The sequence below is a fragment of the Dryobates pubescens genome, chromosome 16 (genome assembly GCF_014839835.1).
Source record: "Dryobates pubescens isolate bDryPub1 chromosome 16, bDryPub1.pri, whole genome shotgun sequence".
Taxonomy (NCBI): Eukaryota; Metazoa; Chordata; class Aves; order Piciformes; family Picidae; genus Dryobates; species Dryobates pubescens.
The window spans coordinates 16,604,182-16,623,042 of record NC_071627.1 but is presented as its reverse complement, the minus strand read 5'-3'; the positions used below and the strand labels follow the sequence as shown (position 1 = coordinate 16,623,042).

Below are 18,861 nucleotides of genomic sequence, written 5' to 3'. Positions count from 1 at the left end.
GACTCATGGGTGGAAGATGCCCCAACACATGGCTCAGGGAGCTCAGCACCACCCTTTACGCCCCCCAGCCCCAGCCAGCTCTGGGAGCAGGAGAGGGGTAGCGGAATGCCAACAAAAAGGAGACAACTTCAGCTGCTGCAAAGCCAACCATTCAGAAGCCAGGGTCTGCAAGCAAGGTGAGACAGATCTGAGATCACTATTCCAAGAAGACATCTCCCACAGAAGAACATCTAGCTCCTTTGAAATCCTTCTGTAATACACTTACATCATCCAAATAGCTGTCAGGAGGTAGCTCATTCTGTAACTATTCAGCAAGCTTGGAGAAGTTAGCAAAATTGATGCAGGCAAGAGAGGCTGAGAAATGGGGTACAGCAGGGCTCTTGTTTGGAAGAGTGATGTTTAGCAAATGCTCCACCAAGCCCTGAATGCAGCCCCTGTTCCCCAGGCTGCAGTGGCAGTGCCACCCCTGTGTTTAACCACTGGAGAGCCGGCCAAGCTGGACCTCTGAGCTCAAAGCTGCCCTGTGAGCACAGAAAATCAAGGACTCTGTCCATGCAAGGAGCTTGCACTGGCACAAAGAGCATTTCTGCAGAGTGAATGCAATCCCTCTCATACTTCTGTCCACTGTCATCTACGGAAGACAGTTCTCAGCAGAGAGTGAAGGAGAGCACTATTTTGGAGTTGAGATCTAGCCTGAGCTGCTGGTGAATCTGCACACAGGCATCTGCAGAACAAACAACTCATTATTACAAGCTGTAATTTGTCTGGAAAGAAAGACATGGCTCAAAAGCCAGTAAGCATCCTTATCCAAACCAACATCCATCAGCTCAGGGATCTCTGCTTTACCAGCAAAAGCTCCTGGAATGGTTTCCTAGAGGGGGCAGCCACTCCATCTTGGTGCAGGGACACGAGTCTCCCCCTTTTCTATTTACTCCCTGTCCAGGAGTTCATGCCCCTTTTACCCTCCAATCACCACAAAAGGGTGAAAAACCTGTCCCTGGCACAGCTCAACTACAAGGAAAGGTAAGCACACAAATAACTAAGGGGAAGCAGAAAGAGAAAAGACACTGGCTACAAGTTTGCACTTCCCCATTATGGAAGCATCAGATTTACTCCCTGTTGCAAGGATGGAAACATGCTTCTGACCAGGATCCTCTTTTGGTGCTTTGGACCAAACACAAAACTGTTACTCACTGATAGCTGCCAGCACCTTGGCCCTAAGCAGGACCTTTCAGTCAGGCCCCTGGGAGACAAGCTGGCACAGTCAGGTCATGCCAGGACCCTGTCTCATTTTAGTCCATTTCCCCTTTCTGTGATTTATTGAGGCTGGTGCCTGGCTGGAGTCCCTGTCAGTCTGCATGCAGGAAGCAATCCATTACTGTGCCTGTCAGTGCCACCCCCACCTAGGCAGGGCTTCAGTATTAATAGAATAACGAGGGGCTGCTGGAGTGGCTGCAGGCACAGTGCTGCTAGCAGCACAGGAGCTCATCTGCTCAGGTCCCAGCTCATTATCACACACCTTCCAGCCTGGATGGCACAGACAGCCCCCAGCAGTAACAGCCCTTTGCTGATCCACTGGCAGTAGGATTCAGCTTGGGACTCAGGTCCTGCTTTTGTCCTACTCCTTCCAGAAACTCTTGCCCTGGCACACAGCAGGGAGGACCAGGGTTACTTCCTCTGCACTGGGTCCTGTACCCCAGCAAACATCCACAGCAGCAGAGCTGAACTGCTTTTGGAATACCCAAAATGCTCACCCTTTAGCCAAGGGCTGCTTGGGAGAAGAATCAGGAAGGCAAGCAGGGGATGGGAGCTCAGAGGGTGGCCTCACACATATAAAGGAAGGAAAAATTCTAAAAGCTGTTCCAGGCTTTGTCTGCCATCAGCAACCCTGCTGTGAGTGGGTTATGTCCTGGGTGTGTTTGCCCTGGGGAGCTGCAATGCTGCAGCTGCATGCAGCCACCAAAGTGACAGGGATATTTTGCTGGTACCCCAGGGTAAGAGAGAGCTCTGGCAGGCCAGGTTTGAGAAGCAAGAAGTGGAGCCATTGTCCAGTGGGAGAAGAAGGGGAGGAGTGGGGTTATGGAAACTGTAGTAAACTTTTGCTGAGAGCATCTGCCATGTGGTGGCAAATATCAGGTGGGCTCCAGACCATCACAGAGGGACCCTGGCACTGCTCAAGCTTCCCAGCAGGCAGAAGTGAAGCACAGGGTTCATACAGTAAAAGGTCAAGACAACAGCTTTATGTGTCTTGTACTTCATAGGATGCTCAGCTACCAAAACAAAAGCAATGGAAAATGCTTTCAGAAGGAAGAGGCTTCCCACAGCCAGGGCTACCCTCAGAGAGGACAGCAGCTCCACAGCCTGTGGGAAGCAGCACAATGATGAATCCATCCCCAGCATGCTCCACTCGTACCCTGGGCACAATTATTAAATAACCACTTAGGATCCCTGCTTCACTATGGAGTTAACCTGAGCTTCTGCATGTTGCAGAGCCAAAATTCAGCTGGTGAGGAGAGTTAGCAGCTGAATGCCTTGACTCAGCAGTGGCTTTGTGCCCAGCCACTCAGACTTCCCCAGGCTTATTCCAGAAACTCTCTGCTGCAGCTAAAACCAGCTTTAAATTGAAAAAGGATATATGAGAGGCAAGGGAGGCACACAGAGCAGCTTCCCACCTCAACAGCCAAGTATCCTGCTGTTGGTCAGACCTGCTGAGATAAGCAGGGAGCAGGAATTCGATGAGTTTTCTTCTTTGAGGCTATGGTTTTACGGAGCTTTTATCCGGGGAGATCACACCGGGGAGAAAAATCCCACATCCCCACAGACTGCTATCTTACCAGAGGATTTCTCTTTCCATAACCATTTCTCCTCTCCTTACATTCCCTTCAGCTACTCTGTGGAGTCACCTCTTCCCAAATTTAACCAATCCCTCTGGATTACAGTCCCACTATGACCCACCACTGGGAAGCTTTCCAAGGCGGAAGAAGTTGAGTTATCCAAGTCCAGAGCTTGCTGGACAGGGATCCACGTCACAAAAGCCACTGATTGTCACTGCCAGTGGAAACACCAAAACCTCAGTTTGCTCCCCTGTTTGAAGTTCTCCCTTCAAGCAGGAGGAGACTGAAAAGTTGGCAAATGTGTGCAGAGGGGATGGAGTAAGGGCTTCACTTCCCTCTTCTATCTCTTAATTGTTGGAGACTCCTGTTTCAGCTCTGCTTTTGGCTCTGGTCTACTACTCAAATGGAAGTAATGGGAGAAAAAGGGCATTAAAAGTCAGCATTTGACTCCTTCCCTCTCCACTCAGTCCCTGTCCATTCAATCTGCCTTTGCACAGGCAGCAGCAGGGCTAGGGCTTGTAAGGCAGGCAACAAAAGGGCTGAAGAACTCCATTTGCAGGGCTGTTAGCCAGCAGCGATCTGGTTTTGTTCCCAACATGGGCAAAAGGATACCGAAGGGAGCTGCACTGCAGGAAAGCAGGAGGAGAACACTGGCTCAGCCCAGGAAGAGCTCCAGAGCTGGGGAAAGCAGACACCACAGGGGTACAGAGATAAATACTTGGGCTGTCCAACCTCCTCTTTCCAGTCCCAAACACTGCCAGATATTAAATTCACCCTTTGCAGTCAGACCGGAGCTTCAGACACCGCAGTCAGCTGTGGCTCCTGAAAGAGGTTTGACTTCCAGGGGTGTTGCACCCCAGACAAGAGCGAGCAGAGGGTGCATCCAACAGCACTCAAAGGCATGTTGGATGGCACTGCCACCAGTTGCCATTCCCATGGGCTTGCTGTGAGCTGTCTGCCAGAGAGGCTGAGGCAAGGGATGGAGAGCAGAGAGGCTCCCAGCCACAGTGCTGCAAGAGCGGCTGCTTGGCTTGGCACTGAGCATGTTGCCCAGTCTTCTTTCCCTCCCTCATTCCTGCCTTTCAGCCACCCAGCATTAAAAGTTGCCTTTTTTTTTCCTCTACCCACCCCCCCAACCCGTTCCCACTCTGTTCATGTCCTGGCTCCCTTTCAAACTCCCAAGGAAAGTATTTATCTGCTGGATGAATGATGACATCCGGCCAAACCCCAGACACGCCATCACGTCTGATCCAGCCCAGCCGTCTATCACAGCTCTCATCTCGTTATTGGTACGCTGGCGGCGCGCCAGCACTCGGGGCTCGGCAAAGGGCTCCCACCAATCTCTCCAGAGGAGAGAGTCAAGGACTTTTATTAATTAACATTTTGCTTTGTAGCTAATAGACACCCCCTGGCATTCAGGCTGGGCTGGGAAACACAACAGAGATGTCCTTGAGATGCTGTAGCGTTTTGCTGCTGGAGGCAAATGGACAAGAGTCACCCGCTAAGTCCTCCTGCGTGCTGCGAGCTCGCCTCTCCATCACAGAGTGGAGCAGGCCATGGGGAGGAGCACAACCACCAGCAGATTCCCTGGTGCATTACCTCCTTGCCCATCCACCACAGCAATGGCCAGTCATAAACACATGACAATGTTGCAGCGAGGCCAATTCTGTACCCGGACGATGCTCAGCAGTCCTGGAGGACACTGCAGAATGCCCCTGAGGATGTACCTCACAACACAACCACATGCATGGGATTGGATTTTAAGTTGATGCCCTCTGCTTTTCTTGTCTCTTGGACCCAAACAGAGTGACTAAGAGGGACAGGGCACTGATGGCTGTTTGGCTGGATGGCCAGGAGCCACAGCTTCAGACAAAGCAGAGTGCAGAGCCGCAGCGCTCTGGGGCTGACGCTTAGTACCCAAAAATCTCACATCCGAATGTGCTCCTTGTTCTGGCCACAGTGCTCACCTGCCTGATTCTTGGCTCACTCTGCAAGAAAAAAATAAAGGTGAGGGAGTTTGGTGCAAGACTGGAGTTGCCCTTCAGTCCACCACATATGATGTCCCAGCTACAGGCAGGCTCAACAGTCAGCTCCTTTTGGAAATCAGCTCACCGTCCTCTCATGCAGGGCTCAAGGACTTATGCATAGGCAGCCTCCTACATCCCCAAACAGCCCCAGGAGCTGTTAACTCTCACAATAACCCCCTTCCCCCAACAATGTCCTTGTAGGTTCATCTTTTCCTTAGGTCTCCTGCCTGCTGCTGAGCTGCTGCCCTTGCTGAGGGATGACTGATGGGGTGGCAGGTTAAGTGGTGAGCAATAGCTGGGCAGGCCAGATGAGCGCACCAGCCGACAGCAAGCAATTAGTTAATGGGCTTGGAGGCCCTCAGACCAATCTCATCAAGTGACCGAGAGCTTTGGGAGGAATAATGATAGGTCAAGTGTATAGAAACCAGAGCCAAAGGAGGAAAGCAGGGGTGGGGGGGGAAGGGAGAATTAAAAGAAGGAATGAGGAAAAATTGAAAACCCAGGGAGATGTAGTCCACTCCAACACAATACTTAGCTGGAGACCTGAGAGGCTCAGTGCTGCTGCTTAGAGGAGAAAAACAAAATCCCTTTGTCTACCTCCACGCCCTTCCAGAATGAAGTCAAATCAATTTACTGCTTTTCCTCTCACAATTAATCAAGCTGCCTCCATTGCTCAACCTTCAGTAGAGTTGCACATCATGTCACATGCAGCATAAAAAGGGAGAGCAGCATAGCATGAGATGGAGGCAGCTGCTCAGATTTATGCTGCTTGTGATTAGTAAGAGATGGGTGGCTCCTGGCCAAAGCAGCTCATAGTCACAAGACTCACAACCAGAGTTGTGTAAGGCACACAAGATTCCTTGCAAACATTCCTTGTTTTGCATGGAAAGACTCTGGAGCACTGTTATGGATGAGGCTCACAGACATGGCTATGGGAAAGTGCCTTCTGAATGAGGCAGAGGTCATTAGTGGCTATGTGAATGAGGTTTTCAGACTCTGAAACCAGCACTGGCAAGTAGAAAGTGGTTTAGGAGACGCTCAACACTCCATGGAGTCTCAGAGTGGTGTTTCCACTTCTGCACTGGAGAAGGCCACACCAGGAGTTGGCTGACTGGGCAGAGGTGTCCACCTTGAGCTGCACAGCTCTGGATTCCTCTCCGTGAAAGCCTCCAAATCTCCGATCAGTGGCTCACTGAGTGAACAGCTGATGAATGTCAACTGTTACAGATACCAGCAAGTCCAAGGCAGTTTATGTTCCATTGCCACCTCAGCAGTGACAGTCGCCCAACCAACTTACTCTTTGGGGGGCATCAAGTCATCAGGTCGTGTCTCAAAGAACTGGAGAACCTCCTCGCACTGGGAGATGTAGGGAGGCAGTTGGATCAGGGCCTGCGGATGAAACAGAGACACCAGTGATGGGAAGCATCAAGAATCTGCAAGGATCTGAGTGAGGACAGACCCTCAGAGCACAGGGAACTGGGTCACAGAGCTAAGACTGGCACCCACACAGTCCCCGGGACACAGGGGCGCAGAGCCAGGCGGAGGAGAGCTACAGCAAACACACACCAGAGTGGAGCAAGACCCAGACAGCCCACAGTTACACCCACCATACCACTCCAGCTGCAGCTGAGGACTAAAGGAGAATAAGCATTGCTGAGAGCAACAGGGATCTCCATCCTGGCATCCAGCCTCTCAGGCATGGCAGGGCTCAGTTTCCCAGCTGTGCTGCAGGCATGGAGCCACGGTCCCTGGGAAAGGCTGTGGATTTACAGCCCTGACCAGCACATCCCAGCAATGCTCCACTGGGCAACAGCAGCTTGGGAATAGACAGGGACATCAGTAGCTGAAGGAAAAACCATGGACACCAGATCATCAGGGCAAGGGCTGGAAGGCTCCTACGTGCACTGTCCAACAGCAGGAGCTAGAAGCTGCCTCTGCTTTTCTCCTTTCCCTTCAAGGAAGCTCCTTGCAAAAGACAGGCTTCAAGGGTGGGACTTGCAGGGTGAGAGTGTACATGTCTGTGGCAGCTGGGGGCAGAGTCTGGGCCAGCAGTATTTGCCTTTGGTCAGAGGTCTTGTAGATGCTTTCCAACATGGGCTGCAGCAGGGGCTGGGCAAGGAAGTCAGGCAACTGCCTGGCAGAGAGCCCTGCTGTGCTCTCTGCTCATGGGAGGGAACAGGGCCATGGGGGATGGCAACTGCAAAAAGTCAAAAAGACATGCAAATGAGGAAGGGACAATCTGAAATCAGGGAGCAGTGCTGCAGCCTAACCCAGAGCAGATGCTTGATCAGTTTTCTGTATAATTCCCCTCTTCCCTCCATTTGCTGTCACAGCAGTCTCATGACAGCAGTGTGGGCAAACCAAACCTCCATTTGTTTTTCCACCAGAGACAAAGCCACATCTGCAAAGCCCTGGGGTTACCACACAGATCAGATGTGGCTCCACGCTGACCCAATTGGTGGCCCCCAAAAGCCCTTCCAGCCATTCAGCACGCAGTCATTCACTGCCAGCAGAGCAGTCAGACCACTAATGACAGGCCAGCAGCAATCAAGAGCATGTGAGAGACAGGAGGGGAAAATACTCACTCCTTGCTTTTGGGTCCAGAGAAGGACTATCCAAAAACCAGGTTTTGCATGGATGCCATTCCCATGTGGGTATCATTCCCCAATTCCAAGAATCCCATGATCTACATGATTTCCCTGGTGCCAAAATCACTCTAATTTTGTGGCCTGGAGAAGACTCTATGTCCTCCAATAGCAGAACCCCTGTGCCAGGAGGACAAAAGGCAAGAGCAACAGCTCATTTCTCAGGAAATCTTAAAGGAAGCCCACCTAGAGAGCTGACTCAGCTGGCACAGCAGTAGCCAAGTCAAGCATGATGCTCTGAAGTCTGTCTGGGTATGGTATATAGCAGCTATGGCCACCAAATCAAAACCAGTAGCACAAATAGCCACTGTCCCACATAGTCTGTCCCACCTCTGCCTCTGTCACTCAAAGGAGTGAACTGGTGAGGGCTGTGAGCACACAGCCACAGCAAATCACCTCATTCACCTCGCTGCCTGCAAGCCTGAAGACAAAGGTCATCTGCCAAAGACAGAGGAATCTTATTGCACTGAAAGCCATTTTTTCAGGGAGTAAGAGAGGATTATTCTCTAAAAATGCTGCTGCTAGAGGTCCACCCAGTGTCACTGGGGTAGAGCATCACAGCATTGTAACTTTTGGAAGTCCTTCATCAACCCTCTACCAGCTTCTCAAAATCCTTCAGACAGAAGGACAGCAGTTCCCACATCAGGGGAAAGGCCAAGAGATACAGAAAACAAAGAGAAGAAACTGGACAAAATTTCAGGCCTCTGCTCCCCCTCTGTTTCATTCCTAAGGCTGTTTGAAGTCTCATTTGGTGACTAGTTACTCTTACCAGTTGCTCTGACTCTTTGGCTGCTTTTCTTGCACCTCACCTTAACTGCCACGTTTTTCAGTACAGCAGGACCTGGAACAGAGCCCTTCAGCAAGGGCACTGCTTCATAAAAGCAGTGGTTCCTTCCCTTGCTTCTGTTGCTTACTTCCACCCCAAATCTCACCAATCTTTCTTCTAGGGCTCTCTTGCACTTCTCTTGCAGGAGATGACAAGAAGGCAAAGGCTTCCTTCCATGGTTTTCCACGGTATCATGTTCACAACAGAGTCACCTAACCCTCTATTCTCACTCTGAAGGTCCAAGCTGGAGGAGACATTTTGCATTTCTGTTCTGCACCATCAACCTCCAAGCAATGTCCACCTCCAAAGACAAACACAGCAGTAAAAGTGTGCCAAGACCCCACAGCCACAATCTTGCAGCATGACATGCCCAGGAGGCACATCCCTCTGCTCCTGCTGACTCCTTGCTCACTCTCTATCTCTGCAGCCTTTGGTCCCACACCCACCTGCAGCTCAGCAGCTTTACAGTTAAGCAGCAGCAACTGGCAGGCCAGGCACAGCGTGCATGTTATTACTTGGCAATGCATTAAGAGGAGGAGGAGAGAGCAGCTAAGTGGGTCATATAACATCAGCCATTACGTTCCAGTTGTTAAGTCAAATGGGTTCATTATATTTTATTCCATTAATGGCATCATTCTGAAAGAGATGGATGCAGCATCTTATCACTTAGGGACTTTTTTCTTCCCCAAAATTAAATTTATGGCTGTATGTGTCTGTACCTAGCTGGCACATTTCAGTGACTCAGAAAGCAAGGGGCTGATCACTCCTGGCTGGAGCAGCTACTTGCACCATCAGCTTCCCCCACACTCTTGGAAGCGTATAGGTCCAAGGATGCCTTGCTCTACGTCTCCATCGCTCTGCTCTTGTCTGCTGTCTTGGCCCACAGTGGCTTTCACCTATAGCCCATCTGCAGAGCTGTCTAGGCATAATTATTAATTCACCTTTATCCTTGTACTTGTTATTCCAGCCAATGACATCCCTTCCATAAGTCTGTCTGAGTCCCAAAGTCCAGTCTCCACCACTACGCAAGTCGCAGGCCACAGTCACTGCTACATTTCCCACACCTAAGGAATGTGATGGACCTTTCACCATTTCCATGTCCTCTCCCATGGGCTTTGCAGTCTTTGGATAGGTTTCCAACAGCATTCAGACTGGATTTTGGAGGTAGTTGACCTGCTTCCAGACTATCTCATGGCTGCTGCAAGCACAAGTGCACTTCAACACAATGAAATGTACTGTGCTTTATTTTTGTGAAAATAGCTTTGGGTGGACTTAAGCACTTTGCTTTTCCCAGAAAAAAAACAATGCCTGACACCAAAATATGCCTCATACTTAAGTAGAGTATGACATTCTTCAGGACTGTGGGGCAAATTCTCTCAGCCTCATACAAGCAAAGGACACAGAATCAACTGTGCTTTGGTGCTATGATGTAATGATCTCTGTTGGCTTCCAGTAATTTTCTTCATGTACACAGCATCTTACCCCTGTGCAAGTAACTGGTTTGCTAATCAGTACCAGGAGTTTATGTCCCAGTCTGGGACCAATCCACCCAGGAAGTTCTGCCTTTATACAACGCAGCAGGTCTGGGAATAGAAAACTCCCTGAGGAACCAAGTCCTTCAAGCCTAGTCCTGCACACAACCATTTCACTCCAAATTGCCTATCAGACAGGACACAGACAGGCAGTCAGGTCCTTTCCAGCCTGCTTGGAAAGCTGGCTCTGGTTTGTAGCTTGAGAAAAGAGACTAGAAAGGGAAAGCATAGCAGCAGGACAGAAGATGATGTGGAGCTGGGCCACCTGCATCTCAGCCCTCAAAGTCCTCAGGAGGAGTGATGGAGTGAAAAGCAAATCAGTGGCTGGGTTTTCATCACAGAAAGGGTTTGATCGTGGGAGATAGCCCACACTCCTATCCTCCCAGCACTGCCACAGCATTGTATGCTATGAGTCAGACAGGCTCATCTTTGGTTGACAGCTCCCCTTACCTTGCAGTATTCGTCGATAGGTATCAGGCGCTTGACTGCGACGTCGCGGATGTGACTCCGGCGGAAGAGGATCTTCCCTGAACAGGGGAGAGAGGGAGAAGAGTAGGTCAGCAAAACGCCCAGGAACACTGCCTCTTGAACCATTCTGTTCTCACCAAGAGCACTGTACCTATGGAGAAGCACCTTGCCTGCCTAATTAGAACAGCATAAAGTCCATTTCAAATGGTAAGCACGTGCAAGGAGACAGAAGAGGAAACAATTACCAGTAAATTGCATCCCCATCTTCTCTCACCAATCTGGTGATGATGGAGGAGTGGCTCCTATCAAAGCTCATGCCTGGTAACTTACAGCCTGCTGGCATGCAAGTCCCAGGTGTACAAGTCCAGTGGCAAATGCCAGCGCTTGCCAAGAGAGGCAGACACCCCTGTGACTGCTGCTGCAGGTGGGACCCTTCTTGCAGGCTCCAGCCCTCCTCAGTGCATCTGGGTCTACTGTGAGCAGAAGCCAAGCCAGAGGGCTTCTCTCTGTGGAGCTCCTGTGTTGAACCGGTCCCTGAGGCCACAGTGTCAGGACTGCAGCTCTGAGTCAGACCTATAGGATTTTCCTTCCTGTCTGGGGTTTATTTTTGTTCTCCATTAATGGGATCCTCTTGCCACTCCATTTCCTTCCCTCTGCCTTGTGGTACAGACCTCTTTCCTTTGAAGTCTAATGAGTCCTAAATGCTTCAAGCTGCTTTCACAGAGAACAGCTTCTCTGGCCTTTAACTAGACAAAAGCCATTAGCAGACAGTGAGAGATCCTCACAGAGACTCAGTGATCAAAAGGAATGGTAGGGACTGGACTGTGGTAGGATTTCAGACCTGCACTTCCCAAAGCACCAGGAATTGGCACTGCTTTGCAATGAAGTCATGGTTTATGGAATTCCAAATGGAGTATCATGCTTTGGGGGTGGGGTAATAAAGTTTCCTCCATTTCCTGCTCACATCTCCATAGTGCACAGAAGTCTCATCTCCTTTTGTTTCTACTTGGGTTTCCAAACCACACAACAAACCTAGGAAGACAATCTGAAGTGTCTGCCCATGCAGCCCCTTCACTTATCAAAGAGGCCACCATGGAGTGACCCAGGAGCCAAACTCCCCTCACAACCAAATACCAACACACCCCTGCAAGCAACAAGAGAACAGGGAAGAGCACTCTGGAGTCACACAACCCTTCACTAGCTTCACAGCTAGCTTCAGCCTCTAAAGGAAGCCTCTGCAGGAGCTGCAGCACTGCTGGAACCAGAGGCTGGATGGCACCAAGCTGCTCAAGAACAGGGCATGGTAAAATAGCCACACACTTACACAATTTCAAGACCAGGCCTGGGGCACTCCCCCACTTCCCCATGACTTCTCCAGGATCTGGAACATGCATGACTTGTGCAGCCTGCCAATGCATGTTTTCAGCAGAGATGATCTAAGACAACCCAAGTTCAGCTTGTGAAGGGTATGAATCAGAAGTTAATGGAGGAGCCAAGCCTCCTGCTGGCTCAGTTAATGCAGAATGCCTTCAAAACCGGACCGGGAGCACACAGCAGCTATACTCAGTACTAGCTCTATACTTGCCCCCCAGTCAAATGCAGAGGGTCAGACCAGCTCATACCAGAAGGACTGCTTCTCATTTATATCCTGCTGACAGCAAGTGGCTGAGACATCCATGGTGGGAAATGGTCTGCTCTGAAATGCATTCCTTCTCACAGGCTGCCAGAGCCAAGTCTGGCTTTGTGATAGAGTGAAAAAAAAATCCAACACCCCTCTATTCAATCTGTCTTTTAGATGCTGAGGGTGAGTAGCCTGGGAACACAGAAGTTGTCTGGAAAGACTGAGAGCAACAATCAGGTCGGAGCTCCTTTCACTGCCTATAGCAATTATTTTCCATCAGACAAACAAATTATCCACAGTTTTCCCTCCTCCTGCTGTCTGCACTGGAGAGGCTTCGAGTGGAATGATGATTTTTAAAAAGAGATGAACAGATCCCAGCAGTTTTGCTGGCAATAGTAAGGAATAGCTGGTTGGGGCTCCTGCCTGCCAAAATGAAATCACTGATGGGTGGGTACGTTAGAAATGCCTGAAATGATCAGCTCGGGGGGTGGGAACATTGAAACCTTTAACAAACGGATGCTAGTGAATAATAATAATAAAAAGAATATAGTTTGGGGGAATAAATACATCAAAGCAACTGAAGGGACCTTAAATCAGCCCAGCCAGAGAGCGGATGAACCAGCAGGCCATCCAGCTCCCCGCTTGATTTGCTCTAGATCTAGTATTCTGCAACAAGGAAGGTTATTTTCTCACCAAAAAAAAAGCTGGTTTTTAATCAAAATGCCTAATTAACGCAGTTGCAGCCCCTTCAGTGCTGCCAGATACAGCTATATAGATCCTTGGGCTGAAAATCAAGAGAGTGCAGGAAACCACTTCCCTGCAGGAAGGGAAAGACGGGCAACTTGCTGGGTCATTGAGATGCAACGCTTTTCTGGATGCCTTTGCCTTACACCATCTCTGCAAAGTGGCAGTCACAGTGCTGTCTGCTGGTGCTTTTCACATGGCCAAAGACCACATAATGCAAGAGAAACACATGGCATTGTTCATCTCAGATCTGCACCCCTCACTGCTGCAGCTCCAAGGGACACAGCAAAGGCAGTGGTGCCCCTCACCCACACTTCGTTCCTGTCTCTCTGCTTTCCACTTTTTCTGGCTGCCTCCAGGAGCCTGTAATGACTCTCAGCCTGGTACCACATTACTGTCCTGCTAACTGAACAGGTGGACTCTCTTCCTCCTGCCCAAAGCAGATATTCCTTTATGCTAACAGGAAGGAGAAGAGTAAAGATTAGCTCCTCTAGATCCTAAAAGGAAATGGATGGTGACAAAATGGAGAGATGGCCAAGGAAAAACAGAAGTGAAGTCTAACAACTGTGCTAGACAGTTGCCATCCTGGCACCTTCCAATCAGCAACCTCTCACACAGGTAGTGTGCAGAGAAGGGCTTGATCACTGGCCCAGCTTTGGCACAGTGTAACCTCGCTCCAGGCAAAGGCAAGCCATGCAGAACAGTGAGGAGAAATGTCTGCATGGAGAGATGCCAGCAGAAAAGAGGGGAAGGTCTCTGGGGTTTGATTTTCCACAGGGAAATTTCCCAGATGGCTGAACTCTTCACTCAGTAAATCTGCAGCATGAGAGATGAAGAGTGACAGCAAAGGGAGCAATCTCAGCTGACTTCACAGTATCTTGAGCAAGAGCAAGGACAGCCTTGATACAGTTTGGATCCTTGACTCTTGGATGCCTGCAAACTCAGCAAAATTTCATCCAATACCAGAAAAACAACTACCAGCTCTACTTCTTAAAGAACATCCTCAGGCAGGACTAACTTTACTCCTGGCAGTCTCAGAGCAGTGCTCCCGCCCTCAGCCTCAATGCCAGCATGAGGAATACCAAGAGTAAGCTATACAAAGAAATGTGATTTTGCACATCCCACTGATCAGGGGGGGTTTCCACCAGCTAGTAAGGTCAGTGCTGCTTCAGGCTTCACCTCACCAGATTCTCACTTTTGCCACAACTCAAGCACTCAGAAATTACTAGATTTTCTTATTTACATGCATGACAATGCTACGCATGAGCAATCAGAGCAACGAATCTCTCTCCCCGCTCACACAAGTAAGGCACTGCAGACTGCAGGCAGTAAATACACTGTCCTTCATAGACAAAAACAAAGCTATCAGTAGACTGGACATTTATCACCTGGGAATGTGTCAAGGAAGCTGATTTTGGAAAAGGAAGAGAGAGATAAGGCACTACTACAGAATGGCTGGCCTGGCACCTCTTCCTGTGCAAGGAACACCCAGGCTCCAGGATACGCTGCCTTGTTTTTCTGGATCTTGAAAACTCAGTAATACCCACAAGGAAAAAGTTACTACTTAGAAAGTGTTCTTTCTCCTGTAGAATATACAACACAGCCACCCCTGTCCCCACAAACACTCAGGGAAAAGGGTAGGGCACAAGCAACAAAGCAGAAAAATCCATACCTCCAGCTCCCTTAGCCAACTCCAGCATTCATTTACTCCTTTTATCTCCTTGTTGACCTTGGTTTGTTTTTACAGCCAAGCAAACACCAGTACATGCATTTCAGCACTGGGACCACCATCTGGTCCTCAGATGGGGACTGTGAATGGGGCAAACCTAACAGAAAGATATCAACCTGCCACAAAGGTTTAGCCTGCAGAAGAGGAGGCTCAGGGGAGACCTTATTGCTCTCTGCAGCTACCTGAAGGGAGGCTGTAGCTTGGTGGGGTTTGGTCTCTTCTCCCAGGCAACCAGCACCAGAACAAGAGGACACAGTCTCAAGCTGCGCCAGGGGAGGTTTAGGCTGGGTGTTAGGAAGACATTCTTCATGGAGAGAGTGATTGGCCATTGGAATGTGCTGCCCAGGGAGGTGGTGGAGTCACCATCACTGGAGGTGTTTAGAAAGAGACTGGCTGGGGTGCTTGGTGCCATGGTTTAGTTGATTAGATAGTGTTGGATGATGGGTTGGATTTGATGATCTCGAAGGTCTCTTCCAACCTGGTCTATTCTATTCTATTCTATTGCCAGCATCTGACCATATCTGAAAGACTTCTGAGTAGACAGCAAGCATTCTGTCTCCCCAGCTGGGCAGTGGCAAGGCAGACATGGGGAGACTCAGCAAGCAGACTGGATGGAGAGCTGTGAGCACTCATACCTGCTTTTCTCTTCCCCTGTCCAGCTCCTTCCCTCACTCTCTTTTTGACCCACCTGGCACCATCTGCTCAGCTCTGGTGCTCAAGTTGTTCAAGTTGTTCTAGTCCTTCTCTTTACTCTCTTTCACTGCCCTGAGCTCTGGACTGATGGCAGGCAGCTGGTGATCTTCACCCTGCTGCAATAAACTTGGAAAAAAACCCAGCAGAGCACCGTGATGCTGTTTGGAAACTACCAGTCAGAGGACAGAGCTCACAATCTCCTGGGATGTGAAGTCCTGCAGTTCCAAAGCTCTATGTCCCAACAATGCATTCCTGCCTTCTTCCACCACTCCTCTCCCTCCACCACGGCCAGAGGCCCTACACAGATCAGCAGGAGCTCATCCAACATAATGAATAGGCAACAAATCCACCCAGCATGTTCCTGTGAACCTCAGGCCAGCCAGCACTGTCCCACAACAGCTGTTGTCCCACCTGTCCTACACTGTGCCTCACCCAGGAAGCATTTTCCTGTGAACAGTGCCATCCCCACCAGTGCAGCATGGCCCTTGCTGCCTCAGCCATCAACCAAGGACTGAAAAGTATTAGAGGAGAGCTTGGGGAAAGAGCTGATAAGGAATTTGGGTCTCCAACAGCATGAAATAGAGCAGGCAGGCAGCAGTGGTTAATCTCTCAATAGAAATACACAGGGAAAGAGTGCTCTGCAAATTATTCCCTCTTGTGGGAATTCTCTAGGCAGAGCTAAGTTATACTGGGGAGCAAGCTCCTGAAAAAAATCAAGGCTGAGGGATTTCTGCTAGTGAAATGGTTGAGGCTCCTCTCGAGCCAAAGGCTGTTAACTGGATCTCCAGCAAGCTGGAGGGGCAGAGAACCAAAACACATCACCCTGCTGATCCAGGCTGCAAACCAAGCCAGGTATTTCTAGAGTGAAAAACCAGCTGTGCCTCTTGCTTTACCCTCAAGGACTTCCCCCCACCCCACTGCCTCGGAAAGAATTCACTGCTCTGCACCTTTCAAATCACATCCAGATTTTCCCTGGCACGGGTTCCAAACTCACTTCAAAAAAAAAAGGCAGCTCCAAATGTACACATAATGAATCCCAGCCCAGGGAGCAGCCAGCTACGTGGGCTATTCCTAGGATGGGGAAGTGGGTGTGGGAGACGGTGTTTCCAGGTGCCCTGCACTTAGCAGCTGTTTGGCAAAGTCCTGCACATATCCTAGCAAAGAGGAGGAGAACCAGCCAAGGGCCTCTGGGATTGTCCTGGCTGTAGCATAATCATGAAGACCCAGACAGCTGTAAAATGAAGCTGACCTAAGGAGTATCCCTATCAAGACAGCCCCTTACATTCTCATGGCTGGAGATCTGCTGGAGTAGCAGCAAAATGCTCCCAAGGCCGTTCCTTCCACAGCCCACAGTGCCATGTGATGGAGAAAGATGTAAGGTATTTTGTTTAAGGACAGCTTTGGGTCACTTTTGAGTCAGAAGCAGAGCTACTGCTCCATCCCAGCAGTCTGCCTGGGGTAATACTGTTTGAACACCATCAGGGTTAGGTGAAACCCAGCAGAAAAGGCAACCACACTGATAGTGGGCAGCAAGTCAGCTTGGGACTGTCCACCCAAGGGTGCTACAGCAGAGATACCCTTCTTCCTATAGCAGACAATGGTAGTTAGCTCTGATGAAGGTGTGATGAGACTGAGGAAAGTCAGGCACTTTAGCTGGAAAGTGGAAAATGGTTCTCCATCTCCTTCAATTGGGGCCTTGTGGGGAGCTGTCAGCAGCCTCACAATTGTTCTAGAAGAAAAGCCCAACATATTTTGGGTAGCACTGATGCTGAGCAGGTTAGCAGGCTGGGAGGGGAGCAGAAAGGAGCCATAATTCTGCATTTTAAAATGACCACACCAACCTCTCTTCCTCATCCTCCTCCCTTTTTGGGAGTTTGCTATTGTCTGTAGCTAAAGCTTCCTAAAAAGCAAATTTACAGCCAAAGTTAGCTCAGCTTCAGGCAACCCCTCCTTGCTGAGGCTCACGTTTCCAGCAAAGCAGACTGGCCAGGATCTGCTCCAGGCCACTTGAGCTGCACAAAGTTTGGAAGGCTCCACTCTCCTTATAAAAGCTGTTTCCTGAAAGATCTGGCACAGCCCTTACACAGTGGGACCAACTGAGCTCATTTGTTTTCTTAGTTCATTTTTTCCTGGGGTCTCCATACCATCATCTCCCAGCCAGCATGGGTGTAACCCTTACTGTGGACTCCTGCAGGCAAGGACAGAGCTGCCCAGAAGGGCGTCCCTCAGGCTGAGCAGTGACAGATCTCTCCTGTCTTGCCAGCTGCTCTTGACTCTGCTCCAGGGACCACAGTCGATGCCATGCATGGGCTGGGTGCTGCCAGGGTTCCAGAGCTGTTTTGAGGGACCAGCCTCAGCACCACATAAAGCTGAGGAGGCTGTGCCGGTGGCTTAAAGCCAGCAAAAGTAGCCAAGAGTCCACCTCAAATTCCCCTATATGGTGGCAGAGGTTTTTCAGCCATGGTGCAGCAGCCCTGTAGTGTCCTGCCAGGCAAAATCTGACCTCACCATGGCATGCTATGAGATGAATTTGGTGCCAATACCAGAGAAAGGACAACCCCTGGGTCAAAACCTCAAATGCAATTGCTTTGCTCTGCTCTGCTTCAGAGGACCCAGCTTTATGACTCCACTTCAGAAGAGCTAAGTGGGCTGAAGAACTTGCACTTAGAAGTGCCTCTTCTGATACAATCACAGACCTACTTCAAAGGGCCCAAAGTCTAGAAATTTCCAAGAAATCAAATCCTCAAAGCAAACCTTAACAAACCAAAGGAACACAAAGCAAACACAACTCCTGTGGGCTGAATGTTGTAACATTGGTTTGATCACGGAACTCTCTTCCCATTCCAGGAAGCCAGCTTGACAGACAAACCCACATGGCACCTTCTCAGGTCGTGGTGGTGGTGACCTTGAGTTTGGGACACTTAGGGGTTTGCTAAGAAAGCCAGAGCTGCAGGAGGCAGAGGGTTGCAGAAGACATTTTTGAGAACTGCAGTGGCCACAGCAGCTAATGTTACTCTGCAACGGGCTTCCCAGAAAGCAGCATACTTGCAGTAAGCCACTGGAGCCAAATCTCCCCTGGTAATGAAATTCAGATGCGAAGAATGTGGCTCAAAATGGGATCAAGAGCAAACTACAGCACTCCCAGAAGCTGTACATCACCAAATCCCTAGCAAGGCTAAGCATGCTAGAGCCACCTCTTGCAGGGGCCCAGGGTGGCTGCCTCAAGCTCACCTAGGTGGGCACCCCAGGAACAGAGAGACAAAGTGTGGGTTCAGCTCTAAGTAACTAAACTCATTGCCATGCCAAACTGGGAAGGTAAAGAACTGCTCTAGAAAGAAACCATCCTCAAGCACTGCCAGCAGCTATTAAAAGAGCTTTCTCTTACCTCCAAGTGAAGTTCTCTTTCAGAAGCAGACACAGTTTACAAGCCATTTCACTAGGGAGGTTACAGCTCATTGTCCTGCTCCTGAGAAAGCCACCAGCTCCTGTCTGCTCTGTGATGTGCAGCAAAGGGAGGAATACAAAGGCAACACAATTCCCATTTCTTAATAACACCACTTCCCTGAAGCAAGAGGATTTCTGAGGCTGCCCCACGAGGACAGACAGAGTCAAGATTGTCAGTCTTTCCAGTGGCTATCTCCTGCTTGGAGGTAGGATACCATCCCATGATGGCATCTTCTCACCACCCCGCCCCTTGCCCTTTGCTGTCACAAGTGGTAAAGCTGCAGGTGCAAGCTCTTAG

General features: G+C 49.8%; 1 protein-coding gene across 1 annotated transcript in view; it reads right to left on the bottom strand.

The window, feature by feature from the left end:
- Positions 1-18,861, bottom strand: part of SH3PXD2B (SH3 and PX domains 2B) — a 78,144-nt gene that overhangs the window by 20,375 nt on the left and 38,908 nt on the right. The window contains exons 4-5 of the mRNA XM_054168299.1: positions 10,315-10,391; positions 6,159-6,250 (exon numbers count right to left, since the gene is read on the bottom strand). Of these exons, the coding sequence (XP_054024274.1) occupies positions 6,159-6,250; positions 10,315-10,391 (169 nt within the window). The remainder of the gene's footprint in view (positions 1-6,158; positions 6,251-10,314; positions 10,392-18,861) is intronic.